This window comes from Notechis scutatus, chromosome 2, assembly GCF_049901735.1.
Source record: "Notechis scutatus isolate UNSWTSFEM ecotype Mainland chromosome 2, rNotScu1.2, whole genome shotgun sequence".
Classification (NCBI taxonomy): domain Eukaryota; kingdom Metazoa; phylum Chordata; class Lepidosauria; order Squamata; family Elapidae; genus Notechis; species Notechis scutatus.
This window is the reverse complement of record NC_142010.1, coordinates 209093414-209107282: the sequence shown is the minus strand read 5'-3', so window position 1 is coordinate 209107282 and position 13869 is coordinate 209093414. Positions and strand designations below refer to the sequence as shown.

Genomic DNA, 13869 nt, shown 5'->3' with positions numbered 1-13869 from the left:
GTCATAAATGCAAGGATCAGTTGTAATTCACTTTCTTCAATTCTGTTGTAACTTTGAACAGTCATTAAATGAAACATTGTAAGGCGAGGACTACTTATATCAAGGGCTTAGGCAGATAAGCCTAAGAATAGATTAATGTATAAGACCCCAACAAGGAGGATTTCAATGTAATGAAGATATTTCAATTTGAGTCTAGATATAACTGCCAATGAAGGTCAAATTGAGAAATTGGTCCATATTAGGACAATTGTGATTACTTAGGCAAAGATATACAAATCACAAATCATATTTCACTGTTGACCTTCAACAGTGAAATATGATTTGTGATTTGTATATCTTTGCCTAAGTAATCACAATTGTCCTAATATGGACCAATTTCTCAATCTGTAACATTCTTCCCAAATAGTAAAAAAAATCAAAACATGTGTGTGTGTGTGTGTGTGTGTGTGTGATATACATGAAATTCCAAGTCACAGGTTTTAATTTTATCACTGAACTACATTAAATAATAATAAAAAATATTTTAGTGAAAAACAATGATTATGTTTTTTTTTTTTACAGAATAACACAGAAATGGCTTCCGTTCACAACTGCTGCATTTGCACTGGAAGTTTGCTGATTACTGGATTAATCGAGCATCTATTTTCTGTCTCACAAAACTTACATAAAGTTGTTTTCTTCATTTACTTAAAAAATATTTGAAGATTACATGTTCACAGTACTCGTTACATTGAAGAGTTATATTATACAGACTAGCATATTATAATGCCATATAATGTAAACCTATGCCACACAGCAGGCATAATAAAAGAAAAACAAATACAAAGAAAAACAAAAATTGGTGCCTCAATTTAAAATCCGCCCCCCCCTTTTTTCCCCCTAGGACTCCTTGCTCGGTGTACTTCAACATAGCAAATGCTGGGCCTGTGACTGTTTATCAAAATAAACCACCACATTCTAACTTAAGCCCTGATTTTTTGACATAACAAATCTCAAAATCTGTGAATAAATATTTGTGAAAATGTTAACAGAACTCAACAACAGGGCAGCCTGGATAAAATATTCCTATATTATTCACCTTACACTGCAGGATAGAGAGGGACAGTCTTGTCTCCTACAGCCAATGAACAGTAACAGTGGAGAAGGGCATTTTGTACACATATGCAGCTGACTGACCAGCCATCACCATGAAATTCTTTTGCCCTTTCCTCAGACTGCTTGCTGAATTACTGGAACATCACAGAATGCTTATAAGTGTTTCTATTACTGAAGAGAAAGCCAGTCATATAATGCTCAATTGTCCAGACCCACTCTTAAATCCTAAAGGTTGATTCTAGACGGATGTGGGCTGAGGAAGACTCTGCTGGGGTCCTGTCAGGGCTTCCACAGTTGCATTTTGGAACATAAGAAGTGAATTTCATGTAGTGCTTTAGAGTAATCAGCGGCCATTTCCACATTGTTTCTCTAGTAAGTACACTTTTTCAGTTGAATTGCATCAAGAAGGCAATGTCAGGGGTAGCATATTTTTTCTTTACACAACCCTCAAAGGAACTTTCAGAGGCACGCAAACTTTTCCTGAACCAGTTGGTTGGAGATCTAAAACTCAGTGCTCAAAATAGGCACTTCGAATTAAGCAGCTGTCTCAAGTTTGCCCCTCCTGTGAGTTAAATGCAGGAAACTCCACTAAAAAAAAAACACCCCTTTCTCTTTGGCTCTGTAAAAGCCACAGGACAAGAATCCTTGAAGTGCCCAGTCAGCAAACTTCACTTGCAGACGTTTCCATTATAAAATGGAGGTTTATTCTTTTCAGTGATGTATGACAAACTTTTTGTTTTCAGAAAGTCATCATTCAGTTTTGGAGTGTTGTTGCTGCTGCTGGATTTGCTTCGACTCTGATCCGGGGTGGGCTGGATAGGCAAAGACATGGCAACATTGTTCTTCACCAGACAACCACACACCAGGCGAAAGAAGGCCCGGCGCATGTCTTTGCTTGCCAGCGTATAAATGACCGGATTCATGGCTGAATTGAGGACCGCTAAAGCTATGAAGCCATCTTCTTGATACAAAATCGAGCACTCTTTCACTCTGCAGGCCACGTCAATCAGCAACAGAATGAAGAGGGGAGACCAGCAGGCAATGAAAACCCCAACCACGATCACAACGGTCCTCAGCAATGCCATGGATCTCTCCGAGTTGTTGTGATTGGTGACATTCTGGCTGCTTGATTTCACCAAGATGTAAATGCGGGCATAGAGGATTACAATGGCCACTAGGATGGCTATGAAGATAATGATGCAAAACGCCACGTATTTCTTGGAGTACAGTGGTAAAATAGTGGAGCAGTCTCTTAAATTGCCAATACAGTTCCAGCCAAGGATGGGCAAAGCTCCCAAAGAGAGAGAGATAAGCCAGCACGTTCCAATAAGCAGGAAAACCCTGTACTTTTTATTTGCATCATATGGCCTCATTTTAATCATGGTCAAATGCCGTTCTATGGCAATAGCTAACAAGCTGAATGTAGAAGCACCCAGCGCCACAAACATGCTGCCTTCCCGAACAAACCAGATCCTGGAAGATAAAGTCAGGGTCTTGTTTCCTGACATCAGAATGTTCACTTTGTAAACTATTCCCGCCAACAGGTCACAAAGGGCCAGGTTGCCAATAAAAAAATACATGCGGTTGTGAAATCTATTGTTCTTCCAGATGGCAATCAGCACCATTAGGTTCTCCAGGATGATAAAGCCACAGATAATGAGAAGTGCAATGATGGTCAATTTTTTTTCTTTTCCACGGCTAAGCTTTCCAGTATAATTGTAATGAAGTACTATCACTGGGTCCACGGCTTCATTTTCTGGAAAAAAAAAGAAACTAGGGGGCGCTGTGCTGACAATAGCCATGACTTAATTTGAGAGCGATGCACTTTGAACATCAAGAACCTTTTGTTCTAATAGTTTTCCACCAGGGGGAGCTCACGCCACACTCTTTAGAGTGCAGTTCTTTAAAGATTTCTCCAAGCTGGTTGTATCTCAGCATCTTCAGGCTCCGGTGTCAGGACCTTTAAAAACAAGTAAAAGGCAATGTTAGTCAATAGGCTTAACTTCCCAAATCTCATGTTGTAACAAAGCAGGAACAGGAAACTCTCCTTTAAATAGAGAGCAGTCAGATCCTCAAGGCAAAGGAGATGATTATCAAACTGGTAAGGCTAATACCAGCATTATAAAGGACTTTCCCTATCAAATACATTGCCACTGTGCCAAAAAAAAAAAAGATCGTATTAGATCATCATACAGGATGGAAAAACTGGACAAGTTATTACATATTAAGGAAAGGACAAAATTAGTGTAAGAATGAATTTTCAAGCAATGATTTTCACACACACACACACATATACACATACACACACAAAACAATGCTACAAGATAAAATATAGATACAATTGTAGACACAGGGCAGCACTGATTTGATATTTATTGCCTAAAATGCAGTATTAGATGATATTATCCTCTTCTCTTCTCCCCTGCCACAATCCAGAGTCATCTGACTAGAATTCAAGTTATGTTAAATTAGTTGAGCACAAGAGAGAAGCAATGCCACAAGGGCATCTCATTTCTGGCAGTAATAATGCATTATTAGTAAATTCATAACTCCTCCAGTTTTGCCCTTTCAAAACACCCAAAATGTGTTGTCTGAACTTGTCAGGCTGTGCCTAATTATAGAACTGGTCCTGACTGCAACTGTCTGAAATGGCATTTTAAATACGCAACAGACTGCAAATCCAATGCAAACCTTGCCTGGGAAAATGTTCCATAGAACTTGAAATAGAATTCCTTCACTTCATAGGAAAAATATTTCCTGGTGAACCATACAATTTCGCTCCCTTCTACTTTTTGTTTCTTACCTCCCACTCTTCTGCACATTCCTGATCTGATCTCTTCCTCTCCCTTTTATTAGACAAAAACACTTTCAATTGTAATTAAAAAGTGGGGGGCAGCACCACTGGTAGCATCCTCTAGACCAGGGGTATCAAACTCATGGTCTGCGGGCCGGATCTGACCCACAGGATACTTAGATCTGGCCCGTGGGGCCACCCTGAAGCAACGAAGGACCGGCCCATGGTTTCTCTGCCAGCAAAAATGGAGCTCAGGAGGGCTGTGTGCGGCTCTCCTGAGCTCCGTTTTTAGCTGCAACTGCCTCCTGCAGCCACCCGCCAGCGAAAACGGAACTCGGGAGGGCCGTGTGCAACCTTCCTGAGCTCCACTTTCACTGGCATATCGTTCAGGCCACCACAGGTGCCCCCGACATGAGTGATATTGATATTCCCTGGCCATGCCCCCCCTGGCCACCCAAGGTCAAACACAACCCTGATGCGGCCCTCAATGAAATCAGGTTTGACAACCCTGCTTCAGACAGTGTGGCAATGAATCACTGTCCAGCGATTAGCTTTGACAGCAACACTAGTTGTAACTAGAAAATCCATCTATTTAAAGGCCATCTTATTAGGGTTTTTGCTGACTATTCAGTATTAAGCAGAGATTGAAAATTGCACAGCAGTTAGATTTCACAGGTGTCTTAAGAAAGCAGTTCAGATATTATCGTACATCAGATGTAACATCTGAAGAGGCCCAGTCAGCATACACTCTTCCAAAGCCTACATTGATTCATGCAGTCCAAAAAGATAACCTATTGTTCGGATTGCCCTACTTTTTTCACAGGGCTTTTATAGATGGTCATTGTCATCTCCCATAGTTACTTATGTTTTCAATCTGCCCAACAGCAAAACTCATCTAAGCCAATCATACAAAAGTAAAGAATGAAACACAATAAGCAAATACATTATTGAATGTGTGGCCATGATTTGCCTCAAAGTGATACTCCATGTTATGGAATCACTGCTACTGTTTTTCCTTGGCTCAGCCATAATCATCACCATGTATCCAGAGCTTGGGGGGGGGGGACGGGACCCCAGACCTGTAGGAAGCTCTCACTTTGCTCTTTAGAGCAGGGGTTCCCCAACCACCGGTCCGCGGACCGGTACCGGTCCAGCAGGAACAACTCCTACGGGCCGCTGGCTTGCTGGGCGCCGCCATCTTTTTGATGAAAAGTGCTTCGGTGAGCTTTCGGCAGAAAGCTCACGGAAGCACGCTTTCATCAAAAAGATGGCGGCGCGCTTCGGTGAGCTTTTCCGGGCAGAAATGGCTTTCTACCCGGAAAAGCTCATCGAAGCGTGGCGCCGCCATCTTTTGATGAAAATGCTTCCGTGAGCTTTCACCCGTGAAAGCTCACCGAAGCACTTTTCATCAAAAAGATGGCGGCACCCAGCTGAAGCCGTACCGGGCCGCGGCACCCAGCTGATGCGGTGCCGGGCACGCGGCGTCAAAAAGGTTGGGGATCACTGCTTTAGAGCACAGAGAGGGTCATTTTGCTTTGAGAAACAGCTATACCTCTTCAAACTTTGCACAGCCCAGAGAAAATGAAGGAAAGAAATGGACTATTAGGCAAGCCATTATTACAGCACTCGGTGATCATTTAAAAATGACAACTCCATATTATCAAATTTGATATGATTGGATGAATAGGACATTTAAAAACAACAACATATTATTGCATCACCTGACTCCCCTCAGGCAGGCTCTACAGTTCTTCCTTCCTCTCGAAGCCACTGAATGCATTTCAGTCAACAAGATTGTCCAAGGATCGTGACTTCTTTAGCCACTGAGGGTTTTGTTTTTGTTTTTTGACCAGGGAACATTTCTCCCTACTAACAGTGAATCAGGTCAAAAATGCTGAGCCACCAATGACATGCTTGAGAATTGACAAAGTGTGCCAGGAAGACTACTGACATAAAATTGAGATTTGGCATTGGAGCAGGCTCATTTCCTAACCAGTCTGACAACTTCTATCCTTCTCTTGCGCTGAAAGGCTGGCACTGGTTAGTAATGCCCAGTTTGCTTCCAAAAGCTCTTGTCAAGGCATGCATTGGCTTGTTAAATAATTAAAATTAAATATGATTATTATCTAGCTATTCTCTACTATTATATTAGAAATTCTAATTTGGTGGCAACTCGCAGAGGTTGACTTTGAAGAAATATGCAGCTCTGGCATGGAAGTTGCCTTTATACAAACATCAGAGCCAAGGTAAAAGGAGAGTGGACATTCATCCAATGCCAGCACACAGATTTATTAATACTATATTGACATTTCTAATATCGTCAATATTAGTTGACATGGTCTCTGTTGCTTACCACTGCATCACATACAAAGCCCATGCACCAGTATCTTCCTGCTGTGATCACATTTCTAGCAGACAACCCTATTCATTTTTAAGCACAGTCCAGCTGCAAAAAAATTGGAGAAGTTTGCAGTGCTTCTTGCATATGGGGAAGGTTTGCATCTATTGGAAAGGATGCTTGGCTCTCTCTCCTTCCCTTCTTGGCCTACTAATATACAGTACTGTAGGGAGAAGATAGCCTAATTACACAAAGAGATTGAAAGAAAAAACTCCCCAGCAGGAGAATATGCAATGTATTGAGCAGAAAAAGAGGGTTGCCATTGTCTTTCTTTGATCATTGGCTCAGACACCTTCACTGAAGGTGAAGAGCAAACTGTTGGCACTACTACAGGCGTTTTAACAGCATAAACAGGAGGCTCCCATTGCCTCCTAACAACCTTAAATAATTAGAACTGCCTATTCAAGCCTTTACAGAGCACTCAGAAGGTGGAGGTAATAGCAAGACTGGAAGGATAAATGTTGGTTGCTGAAAGAGAACAAAATAATTGGTTATATATATCTATATCTTTTCAGCTACTGGCAGCCCTGGGATGCTATTTGCAAGCTCAGGGTTTGGAGAAGTAGGGAACGAGAACTGCAGAGAAAAATGCAGAAATGGAACAAAGGGACCTGCCAACAAGCTACTTTGGCCTAGAGATGAAAGTTTTGTTTATCAGTTTGCCTCTCTTCTATATAGTTGCTGGTGGCAGTAAAAACTCCCAACAAAGTCTTGGCTAAAAGCTCCAGTTTCCTAGATCCCAACTGTCTATTTTCCCAGTAGTTCTTAAAAGGAGATTCAGCTAAGTTACTAATTACCAAGCACAATACACTTTGCTGCTATTCTAATATTTATGCAAACATAGCAATTTAAAGCCAGAAAATCAGTGGAGAATTTTACTTGCGGCTGTCCTGGAATCATTTCTATCATCTAAACAAAAGACAGATTTAATACATAAAACCAATGTGGGCACTCTGGATACATTTCCAAGAATTTCCAACCAGCAAGGAGGGCTTCAAGTTGAAAAAAGCAAGGCTGATTGCTAGAACCTGACAATGACAAAACTATGGGAGAGCCTCTTATTTAAACCCTCTGTTGGATAAGAACAGTTAAATGTCAACAAAACAAGTATATACACGATTTCACTATGTAACATAATCTGACTCAGTGGACTAAGGCTAAGAAAGTAATTCAGAGCTAATGTTAGCTTGTGGGTAAAAGGGGTTAGGTTAGATTACGTAGACCTTGGGAAATCCCACCATCCTTCAAAGCTCATTGGCTGATCTTAAGCCAATCGTTATCTCCCTTATTAATTTGTTACATAGGGATATTGTGAAGATAAGATATGGGTTGGAAAACCATGTATGGCATTGTGAATGCTTTGGAGAAACAATAAGACAAGATAATAAGATTATATCCTGATAAAATACTAAGTGTGTATTTCCACCACGGAACAAATCTTCATCAGATAATTGTTAAGTTTTATAGTCCTATTTATACATTGAGTCCCCCCTGCTTTTTTTCTTGATAAACACAACAATGGAAAACTTCCAGTCCAACTGCCTTTAAACCACTCCACTGCCCTAGAAGGAATCAGATCAATAAATGATACATTTTACACCAGGAAAAAAAGCACGTACTTTCAAGGTCTATGGAGATTCTCAATCATCCGGGTTATAATTGTCTCAGAGGTGTTTTTTTTTTCAAACTGGACTTTCTTGTCTTTTTCTTTCTTTGAAAATGTTTCACTTCTCATCAAGAAACTTCTTTGGTTCATTTTAAGGCAATATTATATGTAAGTATTTACTGTCTTAGTTCTGTGATGCACCTTCTGGATCTGGAAGGGGCAATTCTAGAACACACAAATATGCTAGAATGATAGTTTCAGATCACACACCAAATCATAAATTTAATACAACATTATATTTGGCACATTGTGGCAGCTTTATCTATTATTTATTGATTTGTTGCCTATTCTACGAAAAATAATTTCATACCAATCAAAGGAATGTAGGGCAAAGTAATATACATAGTCTTTTGTCCAGCACCTTCCATCCTTGTCCTTAAATACACAGATGATCAGCCTGCAGCCCTAGAGTAACATATATGGCCATATATTAATTTCACAACCCTTCTGTAAAAGAGTGAGAGACAACAGAAAGAAGAAAAAGAGGGGTATGAGAGGATAAATATCCTCACCCATTTTGGGTTACAGCCAACATTTGCTGCTTGTTTCAGCCCTGTCCGTAATATGTGCCTCTCCAAGGCGTTATCTATTCCAGACATGTCTTTCTTCACTCAGAAAATTGGAAGGGACGGGCAGAGGCAATGTGGAGAATACTTTCTTACAGATACTCATGTCCAAGGGCCCAAAACAATAAAGCATTTCATATAAACTTTATGCTTAAAGCAAATAGCAGGTGGATATAAGAGGAACCTTTAAAATCTTTACATACACATACATGCACATACTCACTCACTCACACAAACTCAAATATTCTGTCTCGGCCTACTCTTGGATTGTAGTTCTTGAAGAAATGCTGTTATAAAGCCTGCTAGGCATCTTTAAGCCCTTGGAACTCCATCACCCCTGGCTTTTACTACTACTACTACTAGTAGTAGTAGTAATAGTTGTTGTTGTTGTTGTTGTATGTCACCTGATTGTAACGATTGCTATTTACAAATGGAAATGATTGATCTAAAGGAAAGACTACCAGGAAAAACAGAAACTTCTATTATTTTGGATATGAACCTATGAGAGATGATATCAGTATCAGATTTGAAGCTCTAATGTATATTATTATATTATCATGTATGTATATCAGAAGAAGACTTCCAATCTGGTAATGATGCCATCAAGCATCTCCTCTAGAAACTGAAAGGCTTGTGTAGATTTGACTGTTTTGAATGCTGTTCAGAGACTGGTTGATTGATCTAATATCTAACTGATATTAGAACATTCAAAGGTGTTAAGATGTCATCCCTTAGATGTGCACTAAATTCTTCAACCAGTGCATGTTTGTCATATTTTTAAAAAAAGGCTCTTATGCACCCAGAGGTATATGTCTAGAATGCTCCACATTTATGCCGAAAGACAGAAAGACAGTTATAGATGACAGACAGACAGACAGAGATCAGTTAGATCGGTTAGGTAGGTAGGTAGGTAGGTATGTAGATAGACAGACAGACATATTCTGCTTAAGTACCACTGTTTTTCATGACTTAGAATGGTGAAAATAGACTATGCAGGACTTGTAACATGAATACAAAATTTACAGCAAACTCAATGTTAGGGTTTCCATGTTCAAGAAAACAGTGAAATTACATCATCTGTAAGAGAGGAAATTAAAAGCAGACCAGTCAATTCATGCACTGCAGCTCAATATTACTGGGATATAGCAGCAAAAATAAGGTGATTTAGTTAAGATTATTGGGGGTTTTAGATTTGTATAAATATTTGTGAAGCCAAGGGTATTTATGCCCTGGCTGTTTGAAGAAAAGTGTTCTCATGTTCCTGAAGTCTAGCTGAAGTAATATTCTTTCCAGATGGTGGATGCACTGAAATTGGATCCTTACAAGAGGGAGATTGTGGGAAAGGGAGTGAATAGGAAAAGCAGTCCTTTAAACCTTCTTCCCATAAGTCTGAACCCAGAGAAAGCCATGAAATCATGAGCGGAGGAGGACGAGGAAGAGCATCCTTGCCAGGCACTCCAGATGCTGTTCTCTGATGCCCCTCTATTTTTTTCCCTTGTCCTTCACTTCAGACAGAGAGGAAGAGAAAGAACAGGAGGGAATGTGAATATGAAAGTGAACAAGTGGAGAAGTGCTTCAGTTCTTGAACACTCAAAACTTCTTCTACTCATTAAAATCATGATCCCATATCAGCCTGAAAAAAAAAAGGCATGGCTGCTTTATTGTATTTACTATCAGAAAGGTGTTGTGCTTACGTTTATGCGAGATTCAGTCCATAATCATTTTATTTCAGACGACGTCACTTGGATCTAGCTACAATGCCCCACAGCAGTCCACAAATAAAATAGCTCTACATGCCAAATATGATGTAATGTGAATATTCTGACCTTGTATGATCTGTAACTGTCTCCTCAGCATGTTTCTGCTTGTCTGATAAAACAATGACACTGGGATACGACATGACATTTCAAACCGATCAACGAGATGTTCTTGCAGCAACCTACTACAGAACTTCCCAGTTGCAGTTTAGTTTACTTTATAACATGTTGTATTTATTGCAAAATCCACTCATATGGGAAGGAAGGAAAGAAGGAAGAAGGAAGAAGGAAGGAAGGAAGGAAGGAAGGAAGGAAGGAAGGAAGGAAGGAAGGAAGGAAGGAAGGAAGGAAGGAAGGAAGGAAGAGAGGGAGGGATACTTCCATCCAAAGGCATAATAGTGAGGTGGGTGATCATATAAATTGTTTAAATAAAATAGATATTTGGATTATCTTTCCTTGTAGATCAAGAGTGCATATCAGATTAAATTCTCTTGCACAGAATACCTATATGTGATGTTCACTAGCAGTATGCAGAAGTTTTGAATCTTCATTTTTATTGCTTGAAAAAAAACTGCTTTAATTTGTAGCAAAGAGCTCCAAATAACTTCTGAAAGTTCCTCTATGCAGTTTTATGTCTGAAATGGGAAGAGACTTAAATGTGATCAGTCTGGAATAGGAAAGAAATTAAGTGTGTTTATTTAATAATTAATTATATAAGAAAGGAGTTGAACTGTTAGCAACTATCATTCAATTTCACTTGAAACCTTAAAGCAAAAAAGGCTTAAACCTTTAAAAGGCTCCATCTTTTTTTCTGGATTGGACCTGCCCACTTCCGGAATCCAACCTCTAACATAATTTTCAAATGCCTGTCCAATCATTGGCTCAATAGCAGCTGCATGCTTCTTTGCAAGCAAATGGCATTTGTTAGATTATGCATTGGACGGCTGCCCATATTTTATTACCACATTTTGCTAAATTTACCATTATTTTAGAATTGCACCTTATATTCAACTTATTTTCTTCCATTATACTTCCCGAGAACACAATGAGTGTATGTGTGTGCGTGCGTGTGCGCGTGCGCGCGCGCGCACACACACACACACACACACAAGCTATCTTCATAGAGATCTCCTCATTTCAAAGACTAGGCTGTTTCCTAAAAATTGCTTTGCTCTTCCTTGTACTCCAAACTTTTGAATCTCAGCCATTTCTTTCGAGTTATTTAATATGGCCACTTTAAAATCTTGCTGCAGTTATCCTGAATGCCATCCACTTTTTGTGAACTTTTTCCAAGATTCCATCCCCAGAGGAGATCCATGGGTGTCCTGAAAATGCAGTAACCTGACCATACCAGAAGCAATTACAAAGAATGTTGAATTAGGACCAGAAGACTGGGGTTCAAGTCTGCCCTTCTGAGTAGTTTGAAGTCAGTCGTATTCTGTCAGTCCAGCCCAAATATCTGAGGAGATCATGCTAGGTACACTATCCTGAGCTGCCCTGGAGGAAAGGCGGGGTATAAATTCAGTACACAAACGTTTTAACCAAATATACGCACAAGCAAACTCCAAAGCAGGGGAGGAGAACAATGCCTCCTGGCTTAAAATCTGATGCTATAAATTAAAAATTTTCCCGTCTGGCACCCTCCCACAATTCCCAGGCTTAATTCCAACACTTTGGAAGGTGTCGGGTTGGGAATGGCTGATAAGACGGTTCAGTGTTACGATCTCATGCTCATCTTCCCTGTTGCTTTCATTGTTCGTTTATCTCCCCCCCCCCCCTCTCCCCAAATTGGTTAGCCCGACTGTGTCGTCTGAATGTCGGGTCATCAGAAACAGGGAAAGGCCAAGCTGACCTGCGCTAACCCAGATACCGATTGGCTCCTCGGTCTCTTCCCCGCACAAACCCGCCGCCGAGGAAGCTGCTCTGGATTAAAGACCCGTTGGGCGAGGGTCCCACCGCAACTTTTTAAAAGGGGGGAGGAGTCTTCAACCCACCTACCCCGCCAGCCTCCAGGAACATAACGAATTTGGGAATCGGTGTTGGTGAGCTTAAAACCAGTGCCCAGCCCCATCGTGAAGGGAGAACACAATGGTGGGTCCACCAAGTTCAGAAAGGGGACGAGGATCGAGGCCAGATGCCTTCTGTCGTTTGTGCGACGCGGGGTCTGTAAACGGTCCCACCTCGTTCCCGTCTTGAGTCGATTCGTCCCCCACCCCCCAAATAAGCTAGCAAAATCGCACGGCTATCGCTGTGCGGGCGCATCGCCTTGTCTCTCTCTTGTCTCGCTGTCTGCGCCCTTAAAATCGTCCCATCCGATCCCCAAGCGACTCGCGCCAATTTGGATTGCGGGACACGAGGCCAATTTGGATTGCGAGACCCCTTCGCCCTTGAACTCCGAGTGGCGTTGCCTTCCTGCTCACCTGGCGTCCGCTCCTCTCCCTCCTTGCCCACTTTTTGACCGGCGCGCCTCATGCCGGCTTGGAGGTGGTTGGCGCCAAGCGCTCGAGTGCCACTTTCGTGAGGGGGCCAAAGTTGCCGCTTAGCCAAGAGCGCAGCCGCGCGGGACGATCAGCGCCTCCCGCCCGCGCCGTCCAGCCGAAGGGAAGAAAAAAACCCCGCCGGCCGGCTGCGAGCGGATGCTTCTCCCTCCTCCTTCTCCTGCTCCGCGGCCGCCGCCGCCGCCGCCTCCTCCTCCTCTCGGCCTTGCGGGGCTCCTCCCGCCGAACTCTCCTCGGCGACGAGTCCCGGTTCACACGCGCCGCCACATCCTCCCCTGTTCCCCGCTGGGCTGCCTCTACATTCCTTCTCTGGCGAGCCTTGTGTCCTCCAACGCACCTCCCACGGCAGCGGCAGCAGCCCTCAGCTCTGCGCTCTTGCCAAGCGCTCCTCTCCCAGCCAGGCTACTCAAGCCGGATCCTCTGAGTGGGAAAGGAGTCCCGCTCTTCTTCAGCGAGCAGCAGGGCCCGTAAAGGTGGCCCATATCTGGCCGGTGGGTGCGCTCTTACACCCTTGGCGGAGAAGGAGCTCGACTGAATTCCCTGGGCTTGGCTTCGGAGGCAATGGGCGCGGGGTGGCAAGCGCACGGAAGGAGGAAGGGAGTTCTCCTTTGCTCGCCAAGTCACTCCGTCGTTTTATTTAAGGGCGCTAGGCCCTTCGAGAACTGGGAAGTTTCCCTCACTGATATGGGGGAAGCTGTGGGGCATCTTTTATAAAATGCTTCCTTTCCTTGCTTTGGGAAAGGAATACTATCAATTAAAAAAAGAAAAGAAAACAAGCTAAATGGGAACCCCAGAAGAGCATAATGCTGTATCTGCTGTGTATTTTCCGAGAAGTACAGGTATGCCTCGACTTACGACCACAATGGAGTCCAAAGTTTCAGTTACTAAGCGAGACATTTCTTAAATGAATCCCCACCCCCATTTTACGACCTCTCTTGCCACACTTGTTAAGTGAATCACTGCAGTTGTTAAATTAGTAACATGTTTGTTAAGTGAATCCGGCTTTCCTCGTTTGACTTTTGCTTGTCCAAAGGTCACAAAAGGGATCACATGGCCCCAGGACACTGCAATCGTCATAAATAGGAGTCAGTTGCT

At 42.3% G+C, this 13869-nt stretch overlaps 1 protein-coding gene across 2 annotated transcripts; it reads right to left on the bottom strand.

Annotated features, from left to right (window-relative positions):
• Positions 1 to 428: 428 nt before the first annotated feature.
• On the bottom strand, positions 429 to 13328 carry S1PR3 (sphingosine-1-phosphate receptor 3). 2 transcript variants are annotated; one of them, XM_087957957.1, is made up of 3 exons: positions 12697 to 13328; positions 7907 to 8118; positions 429 to 3055 (listed from the first exon to the last, which is right to left on the bottom strand). In XM_087957957.1, the coding sequence occupies exon 3, from the start codon at positions 2895 to 2897 to the stop codon at positions 1764 to 1766; it is 1134 nt and encodes a 377-aa protein (XP_087814083.1). In that variant the 5' UTR covers positions 2898 to 3055; positions 7907 to 8118; positions 12697 to 13328; the 3' UTR covers positions 429 to 1763. The 2 variants fall into 2 exon arrangements, with proteins under 2 accessions (XP_087814083.1, XP_026529955.1); XM_026674170.2 differs by lacking the exon at positions 7907 to 8118.
• Positions 13329 to 13869: the final 541 nt, after the last annotated feature.

Excerpts from the sequence above, each read along its gene's own strand:
- S1PR3 (XM_087957957.1), bottom strand. The coding sequence starts at position 2,897 with ATGGCTATTGTCAGCACAGCGCCCCCTAGTTTCTTTTTTTTTCCAGAA.